This window comes from Trichosurus vulpecula, chromosome 5, assembly GCF_011100635.1.
Source record: "Trichosurus vulpecula isolate mTriVul1 chromosome 5, mTriVul1.pri, whole genome shotgun sequence".
NCBI lineage: Eukaryota > Metazoa > Chordata > Mammalia > Diprotodontia > Phalangeridae > Trichosurus > Trichosurus vulpecula.
Genome location: NC_050577.1, coordinates 265,094,920 through 265,117,945, shown reverse-complemented (window position 1 = coordinate 265,117,945; position 23,026 = coordinate 265,094,920). Strand labels below are relative to the sequence as shown.

At 49.1% G+C, this 23,026-nt stretch overlaps 1 protein-coding gene across 1 annotated transcript in view; it reads left to right on the top strand.

Annotated features, from left to right (window-relative positions):
* LRP1 (LDL receptor related protein 1) overlaps positions 1-23,026 on the top strand; it is a gene marked incomplete at its 5' end in the record, with an annotated part of 71,286 nt that overhangs the window by 9,060 nt on the left and 39,200 nt on the right. Inside the window, 25 exon segments of the mRNA XM_036758906.1 lie at positions 535-651; positions 964-1,044; positions 3,116-3,283; positions 4,646-4,828; positions 5,467-5,667; positions 6,994-7,239; positions 7,509-7,706; positions 8,303-8,507; positions 8,880-9,044; positions 9,651-9,895; positions 10,319-10,450; positions 11,075-11,302; positions 11,512-11,686; positions 11,928-12,022; positions 12,742-12,891; positions 13,120-13,260; positions 13,519-13,653; positions 15,207-15,338; positions 15,547-15,681; positions 16,375-16,504; positions 16,859-16,985; positions 17,849-18,000; positions 18,101-18,225; positions 18,732-19,109; positions 19,762-19,951. Coding sequence (XP_036614801.1) covers positions 535-651; positions 964-1,044; positions 3,116-3,283; positions 4,646-4,828; positions 5,467-5,667; positions 6,994-7,239; positions 7,509-7,706; positions 8,303-8,507; positions 8,880-9,044; positions 9,651-9,895; positions 10,319-10,450; positions 11,075-11,302; positions 11,512-11,686; positions 11,928-12,022; positions 12,742-12,891; positions 13,120-13,260; positions 13,519-13,653; positions 15,207-15,338; positions 15,547-15,681; positions 16,375-16,504; positions 16,859-16,985; positions 17,849-18,000; positions 18,101-18,225; positions 18,732-19,109; positions 19,762-19,951 — 4,234 coding nt within the window.

Below are 23,026 nucleotides of genomic sequence, written 5' to 3'. Positions count from 1 at the left end.
AGGGAGGAAGACTAGACATTAGCATGTAACCTTCTAGGTAGCAAAAGACCGAAGAGATTGGGAACATCTTCCTTCAAGGACAAGAGTGAGACAAAGTAGGGGAGAGAACTTGGGGACATAGTGAAGTGGCTTACTGAGTTAGAAAAGAAAATTAAATAAAATGGAGTCTCGGTGGATAGGCATATAGGAGTCATTCTCCTTCTGGAATGTTCTGTTCTTCAGTCCAATAAGCTATGGGAAAAACCAGCTGTAGAACCAGAGGATAGAGGTTAAAATGCCAGCTTTGCCACCTATTGCTCATATGACCTTGGGAAAATTACCTAACGTCCCTATTCCTTAGTATCCTCAAATAAGTGTACTAGATGACATCCAATGTCCCATATGACCCTGTATGATCCTGTAACCTTTATGAAGGATTTGAAGGTATAGCAGGAAACTTTGGCAGTGAGACCCCAGGGATGACCTGTGAGGTAGTGAAGGGAGGGACATTAGTGCAGTCTCACAACTTTATCCCCTGACCTCTGCTATCCACAGCCCGAACCTGTCCCCCCAATCAGTTTTCCTGTGCCAGTGGCCGATGCATCCCCATCTCTTGGACGTGTGACCTAGATGATGACTGTGGTGACCGATCTGATGAGTCAGCCTCATGTGGTGAGAGACTGGGAAGGGGAAGAGGTGGAGAAGAAGGCTGTGGGCTTTGGGTGGAGTTGCGGGAAGGGCTACTCCCGACTCCTCATGTAATAGAGAGCTTCTTACTCTGAGGTCCCCCTGATTTCCCACTGGGATGAAGGGTACTAAATATAGAGGGGCTCCCCCCCCATCCTGCCACTCTCTTAAAGGACTATGGTGATGGACATTTCTAAGCAGTGAGGTGTGGGGGTAGTGCTCTGAGGCTAGAGCCATCCACTCACCCCACTGGCCCCTTTGTGGCTTACCCAACCCTCATTCCTCCCATACCCACAGCCTACCCCACCTGTTTCCCCCTGACTCAGTTTACCTGCAACAATGGCAGATGTATCAACATGAACTGGCGCTGTGACAATGGTAAGGGCTTCCCCTCTCCATTCCCAACTCCCTCTCCTTTCCTCCCCATCCAGTTGTTGAGGCACTAGATGGAATAGGACAAGCCCTCGATAAAACAGTAGGGTGGTCAGGACTAAACTGGAGCCTCCCTCCCTCCAGCAGGCTGAGGTCCTGCTATATTGACTAGAAGAGAAGGGAGGAGGAGGAGCGTGGCACCGGCACCTGGTCAGGCCTGGCTAATGGGGGAGACTGTCTAGAAATATACTCAAATGAGACAGTGTAATGTAAAGAGTCTTGCAAACCTTAACGGGCTATAATGGTCAGTTATTACTATTTGTGGCTTTTGCCTGTTCCCCTCCTGTTGCCCAGGCTAGACCTGAGTGACTCTTACTCCAGCATGGGGCAGGGAGAGAAAAGAGAAGGAACAGAACAGAGCATCCTAACCTGGACCCATGAACTTGTTTGTTTGGTTTTTGATAAAATATTTTGATAACTTATTTCAGTAGAATCGGTTTCCTTGGTAGTTCTGTATTTTATTTAATGCATATACAAACATGATTTTGAGATGGGTTCCATAGATTTCACCAAACCTGCCAATGGGTTTCCAAAGGTTCACCAAACACCCCAAAAGGTTAGGAACTCCTGCCCAGGGGGAGGGCAGCATTAGAGAGCAGGAAAGCCTCCGTCCCTTCTCTCCCACCCTTTTCCCTCGGAGTCCTTACCCTCCTCACTGAATGTCTGCTCCAGGGAGCCAGCTACGAACCAGGTGATGCTATGCCTGAGCAGAGGGTGTCACTGTGTGCGTGTGTCTACATATGTGTGTCCTGTCATTGTCTCAGGGTCTTCAGACACTGTCATGTTGTCCCCAGGGTGCTTCTGTCATGACTTAGTTGTGACAGTGTTGAGTGTTGTGGTGTTACCAAGTTGTGCTGTGTCATTCCTGAGTCTTGTGTGCCAATGGTTCCCCTGGCGGTTTCTGTGTTTCAGAGAAGGATTGTGGGGACGGCTCTGATGAAAAGACCTGTCCTGAGCCTGCCGGTCAGTGCATAGTAGCACATGCACCATCAACTCACACAGAGCCTCTAATCCAGCCCTGTGGGCAGCTCCATCCCCCGCCCCCCCCCCCATGATCCTCAGTACCTCCATCAATTTCCCTGCCAGACAGTTCTGCAGATCCTTGCCTCCCCTCCCCCCTCCCCAAGGACCTGGGGGAGGTGGGGCAAGAGTGGACAGCCTAGGGAGACTGAGAAATGCAGAAAGAGATGAGAAAGGAAGGGGAAGAGAGAGAAGGGACAGAGGGAGATACTGTGGGGATGAGAGCTGGGGAGAAGGCAAGAGGAGCATGAAGTAGGGAGCGTGGCCTCCCATGAAATCGGCTTAGGGCTTTCATGCAGTTGAATCATTCATAATATTAGAAGCCTGCTCCCTCCACACAGAATCAGCCTGATCACTAGGTGCCAAGACCCCCTTAGCTCTGATGGACCACTACTACCCAAGTGCTGGGGGCCCAGGATTAAAATGCTATAGGAGTTTCTGAATTTTGTGGGGAGACAAATTGGGGGCCCCTAGGAAAGCAGAGATTCCTGTTACAGAGAAAGAGAGAGGGGGGGGTGGGGAGAGGGAGAGAGGGAGAGAGAGAAAGGAAGGAAGGAAGGAAGGAAGGAAGGAAGGAAGGAAGGAAGGAAGGAAGGAAGGAAGGAAGGAAGGAAGACCAGAGACATACCCCCATCCCCTCTAAAGTATGATTGAGGAGAGACCACCGTTTCTCCCCAGATGGAGGCCAGGACACGGGAAGGAGGCTCTGAGCAGCATCCCTCTCCCTCCCTCCTTCCGTCCTCAGCTGTGTGGTCCATGGTGCATGCTGCAATCTATGCAGTTTCTGTGTCTTTTCTGTTTGTTGTTTGCTCTCTGGGGGAGGTGGGGAGGAAGAGGAGGGGCCAAGGAGTCCTGAGGGTCTGGGGGAAGTCTGGAGTCAGGGTGGGGGGGTGGAGAGAGGCACCAAGTAAGAGGCTTGGGGGAGGCTGGCTCTGCTGACACTCTCCCTCTCTCTTCCCTTCCCTGCCTGCTCCCCTCCCCCCATCCCGTCTGCCAGACAATGACTGTGGAGACAATAGCGATGAGGCCGGCTGCAGTCACTCCTGCTCCAGCTCACAGTTCAAGTGTAACAGTGGTCGGTGCATTCCTGAGCACTGGACTTGTGATGGGGACAACGACTGTGGAGATTACAGTGATGAGACCCATGCCAACTGCACCAACCAGGGTGGGCATCTGAAGGAGATGGGCATGGGGGGCACAGCTGGCAAACCTGCACCAGTCAGGGCAGGCACCTGCAGGAGAGAAGCATGGCCAGAGCTTCACCAACTACACTAACCGGGGTGGGCACCTCAGAGGGACTTGATGGCAGGGAGCTGCACCAGTTAAGACAGGCACCTAAAAGAGAGGGCTGTGAGGGGGCACAACAGCCATAGACCCATACCAGTCTTGGAGAGCACTTAGAGGAGAGGAACTTGGGGCAAGGGTGGGGAAAAGAGGCCAGATGCAAATTAACTATGCTTGGCACCAGGAGAGGAGGGGCATAGCATCAAACTGAGTCACGTAGAGGAGAGGGGCATGAAGGTAGCACAGAAGCCAGAGCCACACCAACCATTCTGGGTAGCTGGGTAAGAGCTTCACAGGGAAGGCACAGCAGCTATACCCATGCCGTCACTACTAACCAAAGTGGACAGAAACACGCCACCTGCATCAGGGTGGGCACTGGAAGAAAAGAGCTTGGCGGTGTTTGGGGATGGGGGCAGACGCGGAAATGAGACTCAGAACCACTTCATCAATCAGTCCAAAGTAAGTGTTCACCATGCTGGACACCTTAGGGAATACAAAGAAGGATAAGACACAGTCCCTGTCCTCAAGGATCTTACAATTTAGTTGGGGAGGCAAGACACACACATGAAAAGATGACTAGCAAAACAAGGCAGTGTGTGGTAAGTGCTGAGGGAACAATGCAGCCATAGGTTCTGTGGGAGTCAACTCTGCGCCTCGGTGGTTAAGGAAGGCTTTCTGGAGGAAGTGGGACTGTTAATTCTTTAATGGGATTTAGCAAATAAGTCAGGCAGACTCCAGTTTGAGTTGAAAACAGAAGAGGTTAGAGGAGAACACTGGAGCCGGACTCTGAAGGGCATCGAGAGGCTGTGGGAAACCATGGCAGATATTTTGAGCAGTGAAATGAGAAGTTGAAGGTACTATTTTAGGCAGATTAACCAGCCAGGGATATGAAGGATAAAGAAACAAGGAAAGCAGCTATAAAGCCATTGCAGCATTCCAGGTATGATGGCCTGAGCTCAGGTGACAGCAGAGGGAACACAGAGGAAAGGGCAAGTGAGAAAGCCATTGGGAAGGAGGAACTGAGCAGCCTTGGTGACAAGATTTGGTGTGAGTACAGATGGTCACCTCAGAGGATAGGAAGACATGGGGAAGTAGGCGCTGGATGGCTCTTGCCTGGGAGGGATTGGAGTCCCTTCTGAGGAGAAAGCTAGGTACTCAGGGTTATTAGGTTGAACTTGGGGATGAGGAGAGAGGCTGTTCCCAAAGCCTTGCCCTCATGTCCCCCTCCACCCCGTGTCTCCAGCCACTCGACCTCCTGGTGGCTGCCACACAGATGAATTTCAGTGCCGACTGGATGGACTGTGCATTCCCCTTCGGTGGCGCTGTGATGGAGACACAGACTGTATGGACTCCAGTGATGAGAAGAACTGTGAAGGGATCACACATGTCTGTGACCCCAATGTCAAGTTTGGCTGCAAAGATTCAGGTAAAGAAAAGAGGCCCCTAGGGGTGATGTGGCAGGGAGGAGGCAAGAGGGAAACTGGGAAGTGGAATAGGGAAGAAGACTGGGCACTCGGGGAGTAGGGAAGGAGACTGGGATGAAAGAGGAGAGAAGGGAAGAAACATTTATATAGCACCTACTATGTGCCAGGAGCTGTGCTAAGAGCTTTAAAGAGGGTCGACTCAGGGAGTAAAGGAGACTAAGATAACAGGAGGGGCGCTTAGGGAGTAGGGAAGGAGACTGGGATGAAAGGGAAGGGAAGAAACATTTATATATACCTACTATGTGCTAAGCACTTAAAGAGAGTCAGTAGGGAGGAAGCCTGGGATGATGGGGGGAGGGGTGTCCATGGGAGCAGTGCAGAGAGGATGCTCGATCCACAGTATGAGGTGGGTATTGCTCCATCCCAGGAAGGTAACTGAAAATACAGTCCATGGTAGTGCCGAGTCTTAAATCCTCCTGGGAACTTCTTGTTCCTAGTGGAACCCAAGCCACATCTACATCACACTATCCCTAGAGAAGCCAGTCGAGTCTTAAATGGTGGAAATGGGGATTATATGGGGATCAAATATAGTTGCCCTTCCTCCTGGCAGCTGTCTACTCACACTGCATCTTCCCACCAGGACGGTGTATCAGCAAGGCGTGGGTATGTGACGGGGACAGTGATTGTGTAGACAACTCGGATGAGGAGAACTGTGAGTCCCTGGCCTGCAAGCCTCCTTCACACACTTGTGCCAACAACACCTCTGTCTGCCTGCCCCCCGACAAGCTCTGTGATGGCAATGATGATTGCGGAGATGGTTCTGATGAGGGTGACCTTTGTGGTAAGTTCCTGGTGGGTGGGGCTGGTCCTCATCTGTTTATTTTCCTCATGCTACGTGCCTAGCCAGGGGCCAGCATAGCTTAGAGGAATCAGGGAGACTAGGTTTCAAATCCCTACTTCTGATGCTAACTAGTTCTGAAACCCAGGCAAGTCACATCACCTCTGGGTGCCTCAGGCAACTTTCTAAGATTTATCTGCATCAGCTGAGGCAATTTCTGTACCTGGAGTTACACCGTTGAAATCACCTATCTCTCATGAATTCATATAGGTACCAGACACTGTGCTGGGGAGGGGGAGGCCAAGGAGAAGTCATTGTCTCTTCCCTCTAAAAATTTACCCTCTAGTTACAGAGACTAGAGTAACACCGGAAAAAAATGAGATAAATACTGAAAAGTTGGATGAGTCAGTGAGTGGAGGGGTTCAGAGCACCCCTGCTTAATCACATTGGTCTGGGCAGGGCAATGACTGGTACTTAAACTCTGCCAGGAAGGATAAGTGGAATTGGAGGTGATTGCTCCGCCACCTTAGGGATTTGGCTTAGGATAGGTGCAAAGGAGAAAGAAGGGTATCCCAGGCTGAATCAAAGACAGAGTCTGGGTAGAAGGAACTCAGTAGGGTGTGTTTGGGGGACAGAAAGTAAACCAGTTTTGCCAGAAAGGAAGGTTTGTGTTCGGGAGTGGTGGGAGATAAAGCCAGGCAGGGCCAAACCATGGAGGTATTTCAGAGGTTACCAGGCAGGGCAGCTTCAGCTTTGAGGGGGAGGTCAGGGGTCAAGGGCAGGTAGGGAATCGGAAGGTTGCCTTCAGATGGGATTGGACAAAAATAGGCTTTGGGATGAGAACACACCCACACACCCACACACACCCACACACACACACACACACACACACACACACACACACACACACCCCATGTCCCAACTTCACACAGATCCTGTGAAGGACAGGATTCCTTCCTGCATGTTTACAGTTGTAGACATAAGATCATGACACAGATAATGATGCTAAGCAAAATAGGATAAGCATCTACAAAGTACTGTGGGAGTTCAAAAGGAAAATCTAACTTTCCCAGGCAGGATATTGGTCGAGAAGCCCTGTAGGGGTCATTTCTTTCTTAAAACTTCCAGTGATTCTCTCAGACCTGGTTGGGGAGAGATATCTAGGCTTTCTGGGAGCCCCATTTGGGCTGGGCATTCTAGGTCTGCCTTCCTCTCTGACCACTGTCTAGGTAGGCTTTCTGGGAGCCCATGTGGGCTGGGCGTTCGAGGTCCACCTTCCTCTCTGACCACTTTGTCCTGATTCTTCTCCTCCTGATTCTTTCCCTGCAGACCAGTGCTCCCTGAACAACGGTGGCTGCAGTCACAATTGCTCCGTGGCACCTGGGGAGGGCATCTTGTGCTCATGTCCTCTGGGCATGGAGCTGGCAGCCGACAACCACACCTGCCAGATCCAGAGCTACTGTGCCAAGCATCTCAAATGCAGCCAGAAGTGTGAGCAGAACAAGTTCAGTGTCAAGTGTTCTTGCTACGAGGGCTGGATGCTGGAGCCCGATGGCGAGAGCTGCCACAGCCTGGGTACGGACTAGACAGTGGTCTGTAGGGCTGGAGTGGGGGAGGGGAAGGGTCCCAGGGGGAGCTGAGGGTTGACCCATGGATGCAATAATTGGAGGAGCCATACTCTGGGATCCCATTTTGCAGAGAGTGGGGGGATAAGCATCAGCACCCTCCTTGAGGGTCCTCTCCGGGGCTGACAAATCCTAGGACCCTCTAACTCAGGCCACAGGTTGGAGTGAAAAAGCCAGGAATGTCTGGCTCCCTCACTGACCTCCCCCCACTCTCCTCAGACCCTTTCAAGCCCTTCATCATCTTCTCCAATCGCCATGAAATCCGCCGGATTGACCTTCACAAAGGGGACTACAGTGTTCTGGTGCCTGGCCTTCGGAACACCATTGCTCTCGATTTCCACCTCAGCCACAGTGCCCTCTACTGGACTGACGTGGTGGAGGACAAGATCTACCGGGGGAAGCTGCTGGACAATGGAGGTGACTGGACAGGGACAGACAAAGATACATAATAACATGGGATGGAGGAGAGACGTGGACAGGGACATAAAAAGAGGCATTCGGAGAAAACCCTTATACTACTGGAGGCAGAGACAGACAGACAGGGGCCACTGGCTCTCATCCCCCACCCTCCCTGCTAATCGAGTTAGACTCTGCTTTAAGTCCCGTCGGCTGACGCCCCGTAATTATCATCAGAAGAGCTGCCAGCCTGATAATTAGCATAATGAGCAGTCTCAGAGCTGGAATTGGAGCTGGGCTTATTGGAAAGGGTTTTTTGGGGGGAGGACACCCCTTCTCAGACGTAAGAGGTGTATTAAATAGGGATCAAGGGGAACCTGGGAAGTTATGAGCCCTACTCACATCTTTGGCCCTGGGTTTGATCCCTGTTCTTGGCAGGTGAGAGGGATGATTGAGGGAAAGGGTAGAAATCCGGGGTTGGAGCGAAGGGGAAGGCACAAAGGAGATTGGGAAAGTTTCTGAGGTGGCGAGACTCTTGGACTCCCTATGTTCCTTCCTCCCTCCCTCCCACCCAGCAGGATCTAACCTCATTGCAAACCACCTCCCCCCCTCTTTAGCACTGACTAGCTTTGAGGTGGTGATTCAGTACGGACTGGCAACGCCTGAGGGCCTGGCTGTAGACTGGATTGCTGGCAACATATACTGGGTCGAGAGCAACCTGGACCAGATTGAAGTAGCCAAGTTGGATGGGACGATGAGAACCACCCTCTTGGCTGGAGACATAGAACACCCCAGGGCTATAGCCCTGGACCCACGTGATGGGTGAGGCTTCCCCTGCTCCTCCTCATTGGATAGAGTGCTGGATGTGGAGTCAGCAAGGCCTGAGTTCACATCCTACCTCAGACACTTAGAAGCTGTGTGACCCTGCTAAAGTTACACTGTCTGCCTCAGTTTCCTCATTTTTAAGAACAGAACAATAATAGCCCCTGATTCTCACGGTGGTTGAGGAGATAAAATGAGCAAATATGAAACTTTGTAAACCTTAAAGCATTATGAAAGGGCTATTACTGTTACTATGTGGCAGTAGCTGCTTTCTCCCACTCCCCTCAGGATTGTTTTAGGCAGGCTGGGAAGTTTCCTCTCATGTTCTTCTCTCTTTATTCTCTTACATTTATCCCCTCACCCCCATCCCAGGATCCTATTCTGGACAGATTGGGATGCCAGCCTTCCCCGAATTGAGGCAGCCTCCATGAGTGGAGCTGGCCGACGCACCATCCATCGGGAAACTGGTTCTGGAGGCTGGCCCAATGGACTCACTGTGGACTACTTGGAGAAAAGGATCCTCTGGATTGATGCTCGGTCAGCTTCCTTCTCTTTTGTTCCACCTCATCTTCCTTTACAGGATAAACTTCTTCAGCCACTCAAAGGAAATCTCTGAACCCCAAATCAGAGTCCTCTCCCTTGGCTCCCTCTGCTCTCTGGTCTCCACCTTCCCCAGTGGTAGGCTCAGTGAAGTCAGGACTCTCCAGGGTCAGCAAGAGCTCTCAGGACCATTGAAGGAGTATACTAGCAAAGATAAATATTCTAGGGTGGAATATGAGAGAAGCAGGGGTAAGGAGCAAAGGACTAGGAGGAAAATGTTATTAGACAGTTGGAGAAGAGCAAAGGATAGAGTAAAGTCTTATGCGAGAGTGGGGATAGCTCAGGGAATCTAGGAGCTCAAGGAAGAGCAGAGCTAAAGACCAAGAAGAGAGTGAATAAGAGGAGGAATGAACTGGGTTTAGAGGGTTCTCACTTTAGTCTTATCCCCACCTGGTTTGGGGGGGTATTAGTGGTTAATTTGAGGCTTCTAAGGATTAGGAGCACTAGAGATATAGAGGAGCCCTGGCATTGGGTAGGCTGAAGGAAAGGCAAGCCTAAGAGTGAATAAATCCTAGCAGCCACCTCACTCTATTATATCCTTAGGTCTGATGCCATCTACTCTGCCCGCTATGATGGGTCCGGCCATATGGAGGTGCTTCGGGGACACGAGTTCCTGTCACACCCGTTTGCAGTGACACTATATGGAGGAGAGGTATACTGGACAGACTGGCGAACAAACACACTGGCCAAAGCCAACAAGTGGACTGGCCACAACGTCACTGTTGTCCAGCGGACCAATACACAACCCTTTGATCTGCAAGTGTATCACCCCTCCAGGCAGCCTATGGGTAAGGAGAACTTGGAGAAGGAAAGGCTAATAAATGGGGAAACGTTATTCTGTTCTTAGATAAGAGGGAGGCCTGGGTGGGAAGCAGAGATAGAGGTATAATACATCTTTATGGCCTTCAGGTAAGCAGAGACGGTCTCCCTTTTTTGCTCAGCTTCCCTCCACCCTAGGAGGATAGAATCCCAATGGGATGGATTATGGGAGTGGCATCAGTGGACAATGATCCACCCAGCCTGGTACTGGTGGTGGAAGGGAATCCCTAGAGTAGGAAGACAGTTGGATCAGAAATATGGGGGAGAGAACAAAGTTGGAACGAGGTGGGTAAAGAAGGAAGGAACCTGACATGCCAGGCAGGAAGAGAAGGTTTCCAGGAAGGGAACCTAAGAGCGGAAGACTCTACTGCCCTCCTTTCTCTGACCTCCAGCTCCTAATCCCTGCGAGGCCAATGGAGGCCGAGGTCCTTGTTCTCATCTGTGTCTCATCAACTACAACCGAACTGTTTCCTGTGCCTGCCCCCACCTCATGAAGCTGGACAAGGACAACACCACCTGTTATGGTATGGAAGTGGAAGGGTTGGGTCTTCAAGGAGCCAGTGGTAAATTAAGGCAGGGGTGGGCAGGACTCAGGCACTCAATGATGGTAAGGGTAAGAAGGGTAAGAAGAAAATTCATTCAAGAAATATTTCTTAAGTACCTACTCTGTGTAAGTCAACGGAGATGGGTTTTTTTTTCTTTGTACCTCATCTAGCACAGTGCCTGGCACACAGTAGGCACTTAATAAATGCTTGTTGCCTGACTAGTACAAAAAAATGGATCAAGGAGTTTACAATATAATGAAGGGAAGGGTAGAAATGCATGAATGGTTGTGGTACAAGGGAGAGAGGGTAAAATATCAAGAGAATTCCAGGCAAAATACTATAAGCAATTTGGAATCGAATCATTTTCACCTAGATCCAGGCATCGATAAAGGGGAGGGAAGGGGTACAGTCCAGGAAGGAATCAGGAGGGTTTCCTGTTGGAGTTAGCCCCTCAGTTGGGTCTTGAAGGATGGGAGAATGAATAAGAAGAGTCAGAGTACCCCCTTCCCTAGAGAACAAGTAGGTCCTTATGTGTATGAGGAGAATTGGGAGACAGAGGGCTGCCTATGATGATCCGTTCTGTGACACCATCATCACCCACAGAGTTTAAGAAGTTCTTGCTGTACGCTCGTCAGATGGAGATCCGGGGTGTGGACCTAGACGCCCCCTACTACAACTACATTATCTCATTCACTGTCCCTGACATTGACAATGTCACAGTCCTCGATTATGATGCCCGAGAGCAGCGTGTCTACTGGTCTGATGTCCGAACTCAGGCCATCAAACGTGCCTTCATTAATGGCACTGGTGTTGAGACGGTCGTTTCTGCAGGTACCTCACCTTAGACCTCAACTACTACTCCTTCTATACCTCCCACCCCTGAGCTCTCTTAACACCAGCTCTTGATGCTCCTGATATAAATGCCAGACTCCCATCCCTTATTCCCACAGGCCCTGGGCCCTGTGGATCCCTAGAACTCTGGACATCCAGCCTGGGTCCTTCCCTGCTCCCACATAACACCCTGTTCGTTGTTTCCCCAGACCTTCCAAATGCTCATGGGCTGGCTGTGGACTGGGTGTCCCGGAATCTGTTCTGGACAAGCTATGACACCAACAAGAAGCAGATTAACGTGGCCCGTTTGGACGGCTCTTTCAAGAACGCCGTGGTCCAGGGACTAGAGCAGCCACACGGACTTGTTGTTCACCCCCTCCATGGGTCAGTCTAGGGAGATAATCTACCTTCAGAATCATGTGTGAGACCCAGAAAGCCTTCACTTGGGAACCCCTTCCAACTAGAGGGATGACGTCCATTCAGGGGTACTGGACAAAAAGATTCCATGATTTTGGAGGTGGAGGATCCACAGAGAGTGCTGGGGGAATGGGGAGACCTCAGAGAGGGTCTGCACACGTGAAGTATAAGCCCTTTGCCTCTCATCCCGCGCCTTTCCCTACCCTAGGAAGCTGTACTGGACAGATGGTGATAACATCAGCATGGCCAGTCTGGACGGCAGCAACCGCAGCCTCCTCTTCACTGGCCAGAAAGGCCCTGTGGGTATGAGCCTAGCCCTTGGGCCCCAAACCCAAAGACCAAGTAGAGCCCCTCACCATGGTAGTTACCAACACAGTGGAAAGACATTGAGACCCAGGGTCATGAGATACAGACTTAAACCTCGGTTCTGTCACTAACTTGCCAGATGACCTTAAACAAATCTCTCCACCTCTTCAGCCTCAGTTCATCCATCTGAATGATGAGGTCATTGCACCAGATAATTTCTAAGGTTCTTTCCAGCACTAAAGTGTGTGTAAGAGGAGTCATAAACCCCAAAGTTTTACAAGAATGTTCTTATTTGCCACCCTTTCTCACATTTCCCCCAAACCACAAGGAGGCAGCTTGGTATTGTGGAAAGAATCCTGGCTCTGAAGCCAGAGGACCTGGTTCAAATCTTACCTCTCTTTACTATTTGTGTGATCTTGGGCAAGTTATTTAACCTCCCTAGCCTCAGTTTCCTCATCTGTAAAATGAGAGGGTTGAATTAAATGGCTTCTGAGGGTCCTTCCAGATTTAGATCTATCAACCTATGATCCCTGTGGGCTCTCCATTTTCCCAAAACTTCCTCCCCCCAGCCCCAAAACCACCTACAGGGGACCCCTCTCATACTCCGTGATGGGGAGGTCATGGGGGCTAGGTGAGGGAGAGTTGCAGGTTCACCACTGGGCCAAGTTGGAAGTGACAGGTCCTTCTCCCTTTGTCCCTTTGATCTCCCCTGCCAGGCCTGGCTATTGATTTTCCTGAGAACAAACTGTATTGGATCAGCTCTGGAAACCACACCATCAACCGCTGCAACCTAGATGGGAGCGGCTTGGAGGTCATTGACACCATGAAGAGCCAGCTGGGCAAAGCCACTGCACTGGCCATAATGGGTGAGGGCTGGGGGAACTGACCAAGATGCAGGGGTTCTCCACGAGGGAGGGAGGGAGGGGGTGTGTGTGTGTGTGTGTGTGTGTGTGTGTGTGTGTTTTGGGAGAAGGGAATAATTCGGGGTAGGGATGTCGGTCATTGGCAAATAAGGGGGTGATCTATGTCTTTCTCTTCACCTGAGAGTGTGTCTTAAGTATCTCCTCACGACTCTCACTCCCTTTCCAAACCAGGAGACAAGCTGTGGTGGGCAGACCAGGTCTCAGAGAAGATGGGCACATGCAACAAGGCAGACGGCTCGGGAGCTGTGGTCCTGAGAAATAGCACGACCTTGGTTATGCACATGAAGGTGTATGATGAGAGCATCCAGCTTGGTGAGAGTCAAAGGCAAAAGGAGGATGGGAGCTGAGAACTGGGGGGGGGGGGGGATGTTGAGAAGCTGGGAGGGTAGGAGAGGGTCAGCAGAGGTTGGGGGAAGGGCAAGAAGAAGATGTGGTCGACCAAAGGGATGAAAATATTCCGAATACCAACTGCCTCTGACCAGGACCAGCCCTGACGCTGGGTCACCAGCACTGCCCCAAATTGTCTTCTGGTGTCTTGAATGGGGTTTCTTGATTATGCCATCCCTACAGGCCTCCAGGGAACCAACCCCTGCAGTGTGAACAATGGTGACTGCTCCCAGCTCTGCCTTCCTACCTCGGAAACTACACGTTCCTGCATGTGCACAGCTGGGTATAGCCTCCGAAGTGGTCAACAGGCCTGTGAGGGTCAGTAGCCCCCACCCTCTCACCCACTCCACATCCACCCTTCACTTCCCCTCCCCTTCCCTTCTTATCTAAAGGACCAGGTCAGTTGATTGGTATTTAGCATCTACAGTGTGTCCAGCACTGGACAAGACTCAAAAGAAGCATAAGACATGGTGGTCACTGCCCCTTCCTCCACCCTCTGGAGTTTACAGTCCAGCTGGGAAGGCAGAATGAATGTACTTGAAAGCTTTAATAGTAAATCCCAAATTGTGTTCTGTGAGCCGCACTGTATGACCAGGCACAAAAAAGTATGAGCTAGCATAAGAAGAGGTAGACTTGTGTTGGGGGAGCTAGATAAGTAGGGACAGCAGGGACCCTGTGGACAAAAGCACAGAGGCCAGAACGAGCTTGGCATTTAGGAGGAATCGTGTGTAGACCTTCCTGCTGGAGCCAAGGATATGTTAAGGTTGGGAAGGAATTAAGGGGGTAGCTTTAGCTAGACCAGGTTATGGATGCCGGAGACAGTGGGAACCATTGTAATTCAGCTCCACATGTCTTTGTTTGTTAAATGCCTACTGGGTACAAGGCACAGCACTTGAAGAGGGAAGGGAAAAGCACATGAAAGCAATGTTTTGGGAAGATTAATCCGTAATGGGAGACGAAATGGACCACAGTGTGGCAGGGCCTGAGACAGTGAAGGGCTATTGCAGTTATCCAGGTGCTGGGTTCTGAGGGCCTGGGCTAACGTGGAATATAGAGGAAAAGGTGAATCTGACTGGCCTTTACAAGGAAATAATAGGGACCAATTGGTAAGAGAAAAAAAAATTCAGATAACCACAAGATCTCTAGCCTGAGAGACAGGGAGCATTGTAATGCTATGGACAGAAATGAGAAGGCTGGAAAGAGGACTCGTTTCAGGAGGAAAAGTGGTGGTCATAGGCACAAGGTTGTTTGAGAGGACATCCAAGTGGAGGGAGGTACCATGTTGGCATTTGGAAAAGTAGGTCTAGTTTACTGTTGAGTGATAAGAGCTAGTGATGTAGGTATGGGAATCATCAAGTCCTCACTGACCCCATTTATCCCCTCTCCAGACTCCCCTTCTGATAGACTTTGGACTATATGGATGGTCCATGGTCCATCTATATGGACCATGTGGACCAATGGATGAAGTGGAGAGGGAGGAGAAAATTCATTGTTGCTGCCCTCCTCTGGTGGCCAGATGAACCCTAGGAAGCTTCCTGGAGGCCTGCCATGCATGCACCTTCCCTAGTCACAAGCAGTTATTCTCTGTCCCTCAGTTTTCTCCCTTTGAACAAGGCATGGTACAATGGAAAGAACCACTGGCTTTGGAATCAGTGGACCTGAGTTCAAATGCTGCCTCTGATGTATGACCTCTATGACCTTGAGAAAGTCATTGAACCCTTTTGGGCCCTCTCATCAGTGAATTGAAGTGATTGGACTAGATGGCCTCTGGTGTCCCTTTCAGCTCTGTGTCTGTGATTCTATGAATCTTCCTCAGAGGAAGGGCTCAGATACTTTGCTGGGGTGATGTCTGATTGGAGTATGTACCTTAGGTGTGGGATCCTTCCTCCTGTATTCTGTGCACGAGGGAATCCGGGGAATACCACTAGACCCCAATGACAAATCAGATGCACTGGTCCCTGTGTCTGGAACCTCGCTTGCTGTGGGCATCGACTTCCATGCCGGTGAGTAATTTGTTTGAGGAGGGAAAAGCTTTAGTGGCACTGGGAGGGAAACGAGGCATGTGTGGAGGACACATGGAAAGAACAGAGAGAAAAGGGGCCCTTGCCACGTGGCCCCACCCCAACAGTCCCCCAGCTTCTCCCAAGATCCCCTCACACTACTTCCCACCATGACTCTCTTCCTTTCATGTGCCCATATTTACTTTCCCAGACAATGACACAATCTACTGGGTAGACATGGGTCTCAGCACCATTAGCCGAGCCAAAAGGGACCAGACGTGGCGTGAGGATGTAGTCACCAACGGCATTGGCCGCGTGGAAGGCATTGCTGTGGACTGGATTGCAGGTGTGTGGGGGATAGGGGGCTTGCTGGTTGAGGAGAGGGACTTAGGACCAAATTTGAGGGAGGGGGACTTTGGGGAAGAGAGGTAGAAAAAAAGGGAACAAATGTGTTCCCTTGCAGTGGCAGTTCCACCAATGTGGAACAGTGCATAAAATATAAGACTTTGGGGATGTGTTGACTGGTCTGCTGATTTTTTTTTTGTCTTTTAAAAATTAAAATTTTTAAATTAATTTAAAATTTAAATTAAATTAAAATTTTAAATTAACTTTTTTTATTAAAATTTAAAAATTAAAGTGTTAAAAGGCAGAGGTAGGCAAACGACAGCCTGTGAGTCAAATCGAGCCCTCAGGATGGCCTGTTTTTGTACAACCCAGGACCTAAGAACAGTTTTTTAGTTCCTGAGCTGCATAAAACCAGGTGGTGGCAGATTGGCGCTTGGGTCATAGTTTGTTGATCCCTGTATAAGGGAAATCTCTTTGGGAGGAGTAAGAGAGGCGAAGATACAGAGAAATGTAGGCAATATAAAAACAAAAGATTAAGAAATCTGTTGAAAACAAAAAAAAGAGAGGGAATAAAAGGATGAGACACTGGGAATTCATGAAGACTTGGCAGGGTTGGGGAAAACACAGGGGCCAGAACTCCTGGCCATTTTCTCTTTCCATCCTTTCTGCTCCTGACGGACACCTTCTTTCCCAGGCAACATCTACTGGACTGACCAAGGGTTCGATGTGATTGAGGTCGCCAGGCTCAATGGCTCATTTCGCTATGTGGTCATTTCCCAGGGCCTGGACAAGCCACGGGCTATCACCGTCCACCCAGAGAAGGGGTAAGAAGAGGGAGCGCCTGACCACCGTGGTTCTCTTGCTATACCTGGATACTCCATATCCATGTCCTACACTAAAAAGATTTTCCTTCTCAGATTCTTCAGGGAATGATATATACCCTGGTCTTGATTGTTTCCATCCCTGTCCCTATCCTCAGGTCTTTGGGAGTGTTGGAAAGCTCTTTGTTTGGTTTAATTTTCATTTTCCTACCTCTACCAACAGACCTCCCCCTTGATACCTCCCAAAAAACCCCAGAATCCAGTCTACACTCTGTAGGGATAAGGAATTGTGGACCCCATTCCTGCGTGAATTTTCTCATGTGTTAGGGCTTTGATACATTCATACCTACCCCATAGGTATCTGTTCTGGACAGAGTGGGGCCAGTACCCAAGAATTGAGAGGTCACGGCTGGATGGCACAGAGAGAGTGGTCTTGGTCAACGTGAGCATCAGCTGGCCCAATGGCATCTCTGTTGACTATGAGGTGAGGATAACTCAGGCACTCATTATAAACAAGGGAAAGACCTCCGTGTGAGCAAAGACCGTTTGACTTGTGGCTTCACATCCCCAGCCCTCAACATACTGTCTGGCAAACAGTAACTGGTTCATAAATACTTGTTGCCCAACTGAGGAGGAACATATACACTCCATCCGCTCAGTCCCACCTCTGTCTGCCTCCCCCAATTATATGTCCTTACACGGAAGTCAGGCAGGCGTTCTAGAGAATGGGAAAGCAAAGAAAGAATCACAGAACCGTGGCGTAGTGGGAATAATAACAGATTTAGTTTCGAGAGATGCTTGGCTTTGGATGCCGCCTCTGACACTCACTAGCTGTGAACATGGGCAAGTCACTTTAACTTCTGTGTGCCTCAGTTTCCTCATCTGAAAAATGGGGAAAGAAATACTATGCCAGATCATTCTAAGATAATAAAGGCAAAGTGTTAGATAAAACTTAAAGGACTATATAAATGCCAACTATTATTATCTTGTCCAAAGTTGTACCCAGTGTGGGAATCTACTCTGTATTTAGGGGGACATAGGCTAGAAAATCAAGCAGCCAAGGAAAATGATTGAGTAAAATGGAAGGGACCATTTCGCTTTTCACATTTGCATCCTCAGCACCTAGCTTAGTGCCTGGAACATTAAAAAAATTGATAAATACTCATTGGTCGATTACTGGTTAACTGAGGAAGAAGACAAATATAGCATGTATAGGTGACAAAATCAGAGAGTGAGGAACAGACTCAAGGACCAGTGAGTGTACACACACACACACACAGCATGAGAGGACTTGATGGGAACTGGTGGTACAGTCCGTAAGTATGAGGTACTTTCCTTAACCCCCAGGATGGGAAGTTATACTGGTGTGATGCTCGGACGGACAAGATTGAGCGAATCGATCTGGAGACAGGTGAAAACCGGGAGGTGGTTCTGTCCAGTAACAACATGGACATGTTCTCTGTGTCTGTGTTTGAGGATTTCATCTATTGGAGTGACAGGTAAGAGGAGAACCTGGGACAACCCTGTGCACTGGACTGTGGGGTGCAGTGTTTCCTTCATGCTCCTTCCTGGATTGAATATATCCTTTTCTCTTCTCAGGACCCATGCCAATGGCTCCATCAAGCGAGGGAGCAAGGACAATGCCACAGACTCAGTTCCACTTCGGACAGGGATTGGAGTCCAGCTCAAGGATATTAAAGTCTTCAACAGAGACCGGCAGAAAGGTGGGGAAGGTTGAGGAGCTGGGGGTCTGAGGCCCTGAGAAGAGGAGGCTGATTCTCTTTGGGAGGAGAGCAGCCCACCATTCCTCACCCCTCTGTAGGCCAAAGCAAGAAGGAAAGAGAGGAGACCAGGAGGAAGGGGTGGGGGGAGATTCGACTTTGCGAGGTACTTCCCAATTGTCGGAAAGACTAAAGGAGGGGAGAAAAAACGTTGGAGAGCCCCTTTCTACGGTCAGAGTCCTCAGAAGTCAGGGGATTTCTGAACTGGGTTTGCAAGGTCAGAGGATAAACTCGGATGGCGAACCGGCCACAGGTATAATTCTGTTGGCTGGGCCAAGTTGCTAGGCCACAAGTATGGTATTGATGCCCCAGGCTGAAGTGGTGGGTGGAGGCAGCAGAAGAGATACCATGGAGAAACATAAGCAGTAAAGTAGGAAGGCAGAAGATTCCCACGGAGGGTGGTTTACAGAGCTAAAAGAGGGTTCTGACCTCCCTTGATCTCCTTCTAGGCACCAATGTGTGTGCGGCGGCCAATGGTGGGTGCCAGCAGCTTTGCTTGTACAGAGGGGGTGGGCGCCGGGCCTGCGCCTGTGCCCACGGGATGCTGGCAGAGGACGGAGCGTCCTGTCGCGAGTACGCCGGCTACCTGCTCTACTCAGAGCGCACCATCCTCAAGAGCGTTCACTTGTCAGATGAGCGCAACCTCAATGCCCCTGTGCAGCCCTTCGAGGACCCCGAGCATATGAAGAACGTGATTGCCCTAGCTTTTGACTACCGAGCAGCAGGCTCCCCAGGCACTGCCAACCGCATCTTTTTCAGTGACATCCACTTTGGCAACATTCAACAGATCAATGATGATGGATCCGGGAGGGTCACCATTGTGGAGAGTGAGTAAAGGCCAGATAGGCCTGGGGGAGGGGGAGGAATCACTCTCCCAGTAAGATCCTGGGTCACCCTTGGCTAACAAACCCTCTGTACACTGTTGGAGTGCAGATCGACTCAAGAGCAAGTTAAGAAATGATTCTTTGTGGGATAATCACTTTCTGGAAGGATTTAGCCCAAAGTCCCTTTAGACAGCAAGGTTCTCCAATTCATCTAAAGTGAGACTCAGTTGACAAAAATCTGTTTTATATTCAACCTTTCCGAAAATTCTGTCAGCAGAATTTTCTTCTTTCCTCCAACCCCAACACACTGTTCCATATAGCAAGATCTACCTGTATTGAAATGGGGGCTTTTTCTCCCCCCAAAATGTAGGTTAGGCAGAAACAGGGATTAGGAGGGTCATAGGACACATAAGAGGAAGACATCATAACCTTGAATGAGCCCCAGCTCTGTCCACTTTGCTTGCCTAGCTCCCCATCCCATGCCAGGTACTAGTAGGCCTAGTTTTTACAGATGAATAAGGGTATCCCTGAATGAGCCAAACTCTTTTCCCAAAGTCCCCACTGACCACCCCCCCCACAAGATGTCTTACTCTTGCTGTCCATGTTCCTCCACATGCCACACTGACCACCACATCTTCCCATCTACTTTCTCCAGACGTGGGCTCGGTGGAGGGTCTGGCCTACCATCGAGGCTGGGACACCTTATACTGGACAAGCTATACCACATCCACCATCACTCGCCATACAGTGGACCAGAGCCGGCCAGGGGCCTTTGAACGGGAAACAGTCATCACTATGTCTGGCGACGATCACCCCAGAGCCTTTGTGCTGGATGAGTGCCAGAAGTGAGTTAGGGGAGGAGAGGGAGACCTGAAGGATGAAAAGGTGGGGCTGCATCTGGGCACTAACCCCTCCCCTACCATTTACTAGAATATCACTTAGCCTAACTGGATCTTAGCTATCTCAACTGTAGAACTGGACTGAAGGCAAGAGCTGTGGACTGGGGTGATTGCTTGAAAACTCTTACAGTTCTATGATTATTTTCACAACCGTAGGCTGTGGATTCCTCAAAATCAATCAGGTGACCCAGTGTTATAGAACACTGGTCCTGGAGCCAGGAAGCCCTGAGTTCAAATCCAGGCTCAGACATTATAAGCTGTGTGATCCTGGGCAAGTCACTTAAACCTCAGTCTGCCTCAGTTTCTCCAACTATAAAATGAAGATGATAATAGCACCTACCTAGCAATCCAGGGTTGTTATAAGTATCAAATGAGATAATATTTATAAAGTGTTTAGCCCAGTGGCTGGTCCATAGTAGGGGCTTAATAAATGCTTATTTCTTCCTCCTGTCATATCAGCAAGACTGTGCTAAGTGAGATGGGAGATACAAAGAAGTATAAGATAAAGTGCCTGCCCTCAAAGAGCTTATTGTCTACATGTTGAGATAAGACATATAGCTTACGTGAAAATGGGCAGGGAAATATATAATAAAGTAATTTATTAATGAAAATCATAGGGCATAGAGAGCCTGCCTTGGAGTTGGAAAGACCCGGGGTGGAGCTCTGCCCCTCACATACTTAGCCGTGTGAACATGGGCAAAGTACTTAACTATTCAAGACTCTGTTACTTATCTGCCTCTGTGGAGGGAATATCCAGACTACACACTGAAATCCTAGGTTAATAACAGTAGCTACCATTTATAGGGGGCAGCTAGATCGTTCCACAGTGGATAGAAAACCTGCCCTGAAGTCAGGAGGATCTGAGTTCAAATCTAGCCTCAGATACTTACTAGCTGAGTGACCCTGGGCAAGTCACTTAACCCTGTTTGCCTCAGTCTCTTAATCTATAAATGAGCTAGAGAAGGAAATAGCAAACCACTCCAGTATCTCTGCCGAGAAAACCCCAAATGGGGTCACAAAGAGTCAGACACACCTGAAACAACTCAACCACAAAACATTCATAGAGGGCTTTAAGGTTTGCATCCATCATTTCATTGAAGCCTATGAAGGACTATTAATGTTGTCCTTTTACAGATGAGCTACCCTGGGCCACATAGCTCGTACCTGAGGCAGGGTTCAAACTCAGAGCTTCCTAACTCTCAAGTCCAGCATTCTCTCCCCTTCATCACTCTGCCAGACTGTACCATAGGAGGGCCGAGTGATCACTAGGGGTTCCTGTGACGAGGAATCTGATATGATGGAATTTTAGACAGATCTTGGAGAATAGGGATTTAGAAGGACTAAAAAGAGTGAGGAAGGCCTTCTAGGCAAAGGAATGCCCTGAGAAACAGAGTGCGTTAGGCCCATTTTAGGAGTAGGGGGGCTAAGATAGCAGAGGGAAGGGTCCATTTCGCTAAGGCCAGAGATGTAGGTTGGAGCCTGATTCAGGAGCACCTCCAATACCAATCTGAGGATCTTAGCCTTTTATTCATACTGTAGGTAATGAATAACCATTGATAGGTTTTTAGCAGAGGAATGACAAGATCAAAGTGGTGGTCTAGAAAATGTAATCCCATAGAGATGCACAAGACAGATTGAGAGGGAAAGAGACTGTGGGTGGGGAGTCCAGTGATGAAGCCACTGTAATAGGCTAGTCGTGAGGTGATAAAGATCTGAATTTGAGTAGTGGCAGCGAGAATGGAAAGGAAGGCACGAATTTGAAAGGCATTGCAAAGGAAGAATTGACAGGACTTGGTGACTGATTAGATAATGGCAGAATCAAAGATGGCCCCAGACTTTCAAGCCTGGGTGACAGGGGAAAATGATGACAGAATGATTGACAGAAATAAGAAAATCTGGAGGGGGAGCAGCTTGGTGGGGTGGATGATCAGTTTTAGTTGTGCTGAGTTTGGGGTAATGAAGGAAATAGGCAGCAGGCAATTGGAAATGCAAGACTGAAGGTTGAGCGAGCGGTCAGGGATAGAGATAAAAATGTAATGGATAGCTCCATTAATAAAGATGTAGTTTTCAGAGTCCCACTGTCCTCAGCCCTGGCTAGACTCCATTAGAAGTACTATATCAAATTCTGAGCACCAAGTTTTATTTTATTTTATTTTGATCAATTCTAAGTTTTCTTAATTTTTTATCCTAGTCATTATATATCTCTATGTGTGTATATATACATATATGTGTGTGTGTATATGTATGCATATGCATACATATATGTGTATAGCTCCAGAGCTTAATACAACTCCTGGCATATAATAAATGCTACTTTAGGGGCAGCTAGGTGGAGCAGCAGATAGGGCCCTAGATCTGGAGTCAGAAAAACCTGAGTTCGAATCCAATCTCAGACATTTAGTAGCTGTGTGACCCTGGGCAAGTCACTTAACCCTGTTCGCCTTCTTTTCCTCATCTATAAAATGAGCTGGAGAAGGAAATGGCTCTAGTATCTTTGTCAAGAAAACCTCGGATGGGGTCATGAAGAGTCGGACACAACTGAAAATGACTGAACAACAACCAAAAATGCTAGCCTGCTAGTTGATAGCCCCTCTCCCCACCACTGTCAACCATAACTGAACCCACTCTTATAACTTAGAGAAAACAAATAGAACTGACTGGCTGAATGCTCTCATCAGACAGCATATGGCACATTCTGAACTCATAATCCCCTGCCTCTCTAGGGAGAGAAATAAATGTGTTCGATCATCACTTCTCCAGTTCCACAATTGTTTATTGTAATTGATCTCAGATCAGTTGCCTCTTTGTATTGCTTTTGTCACTATGTATATTGTCCTCTTGGTTCTGCTCTGCATCAGTTCATGCAAGTCTTGCCATGCTTCTGTGAATTCTCTCTATCTCTCATTTTTTATGGCTCGATGATATTCCATTACATTCCTATGCCAGGCTTTGTTCAACCATCCCCAGCTCAGTGTATAACTGTTCTGTTTTTAGTTTGTTATTACCTCAAAGCATCCTCCT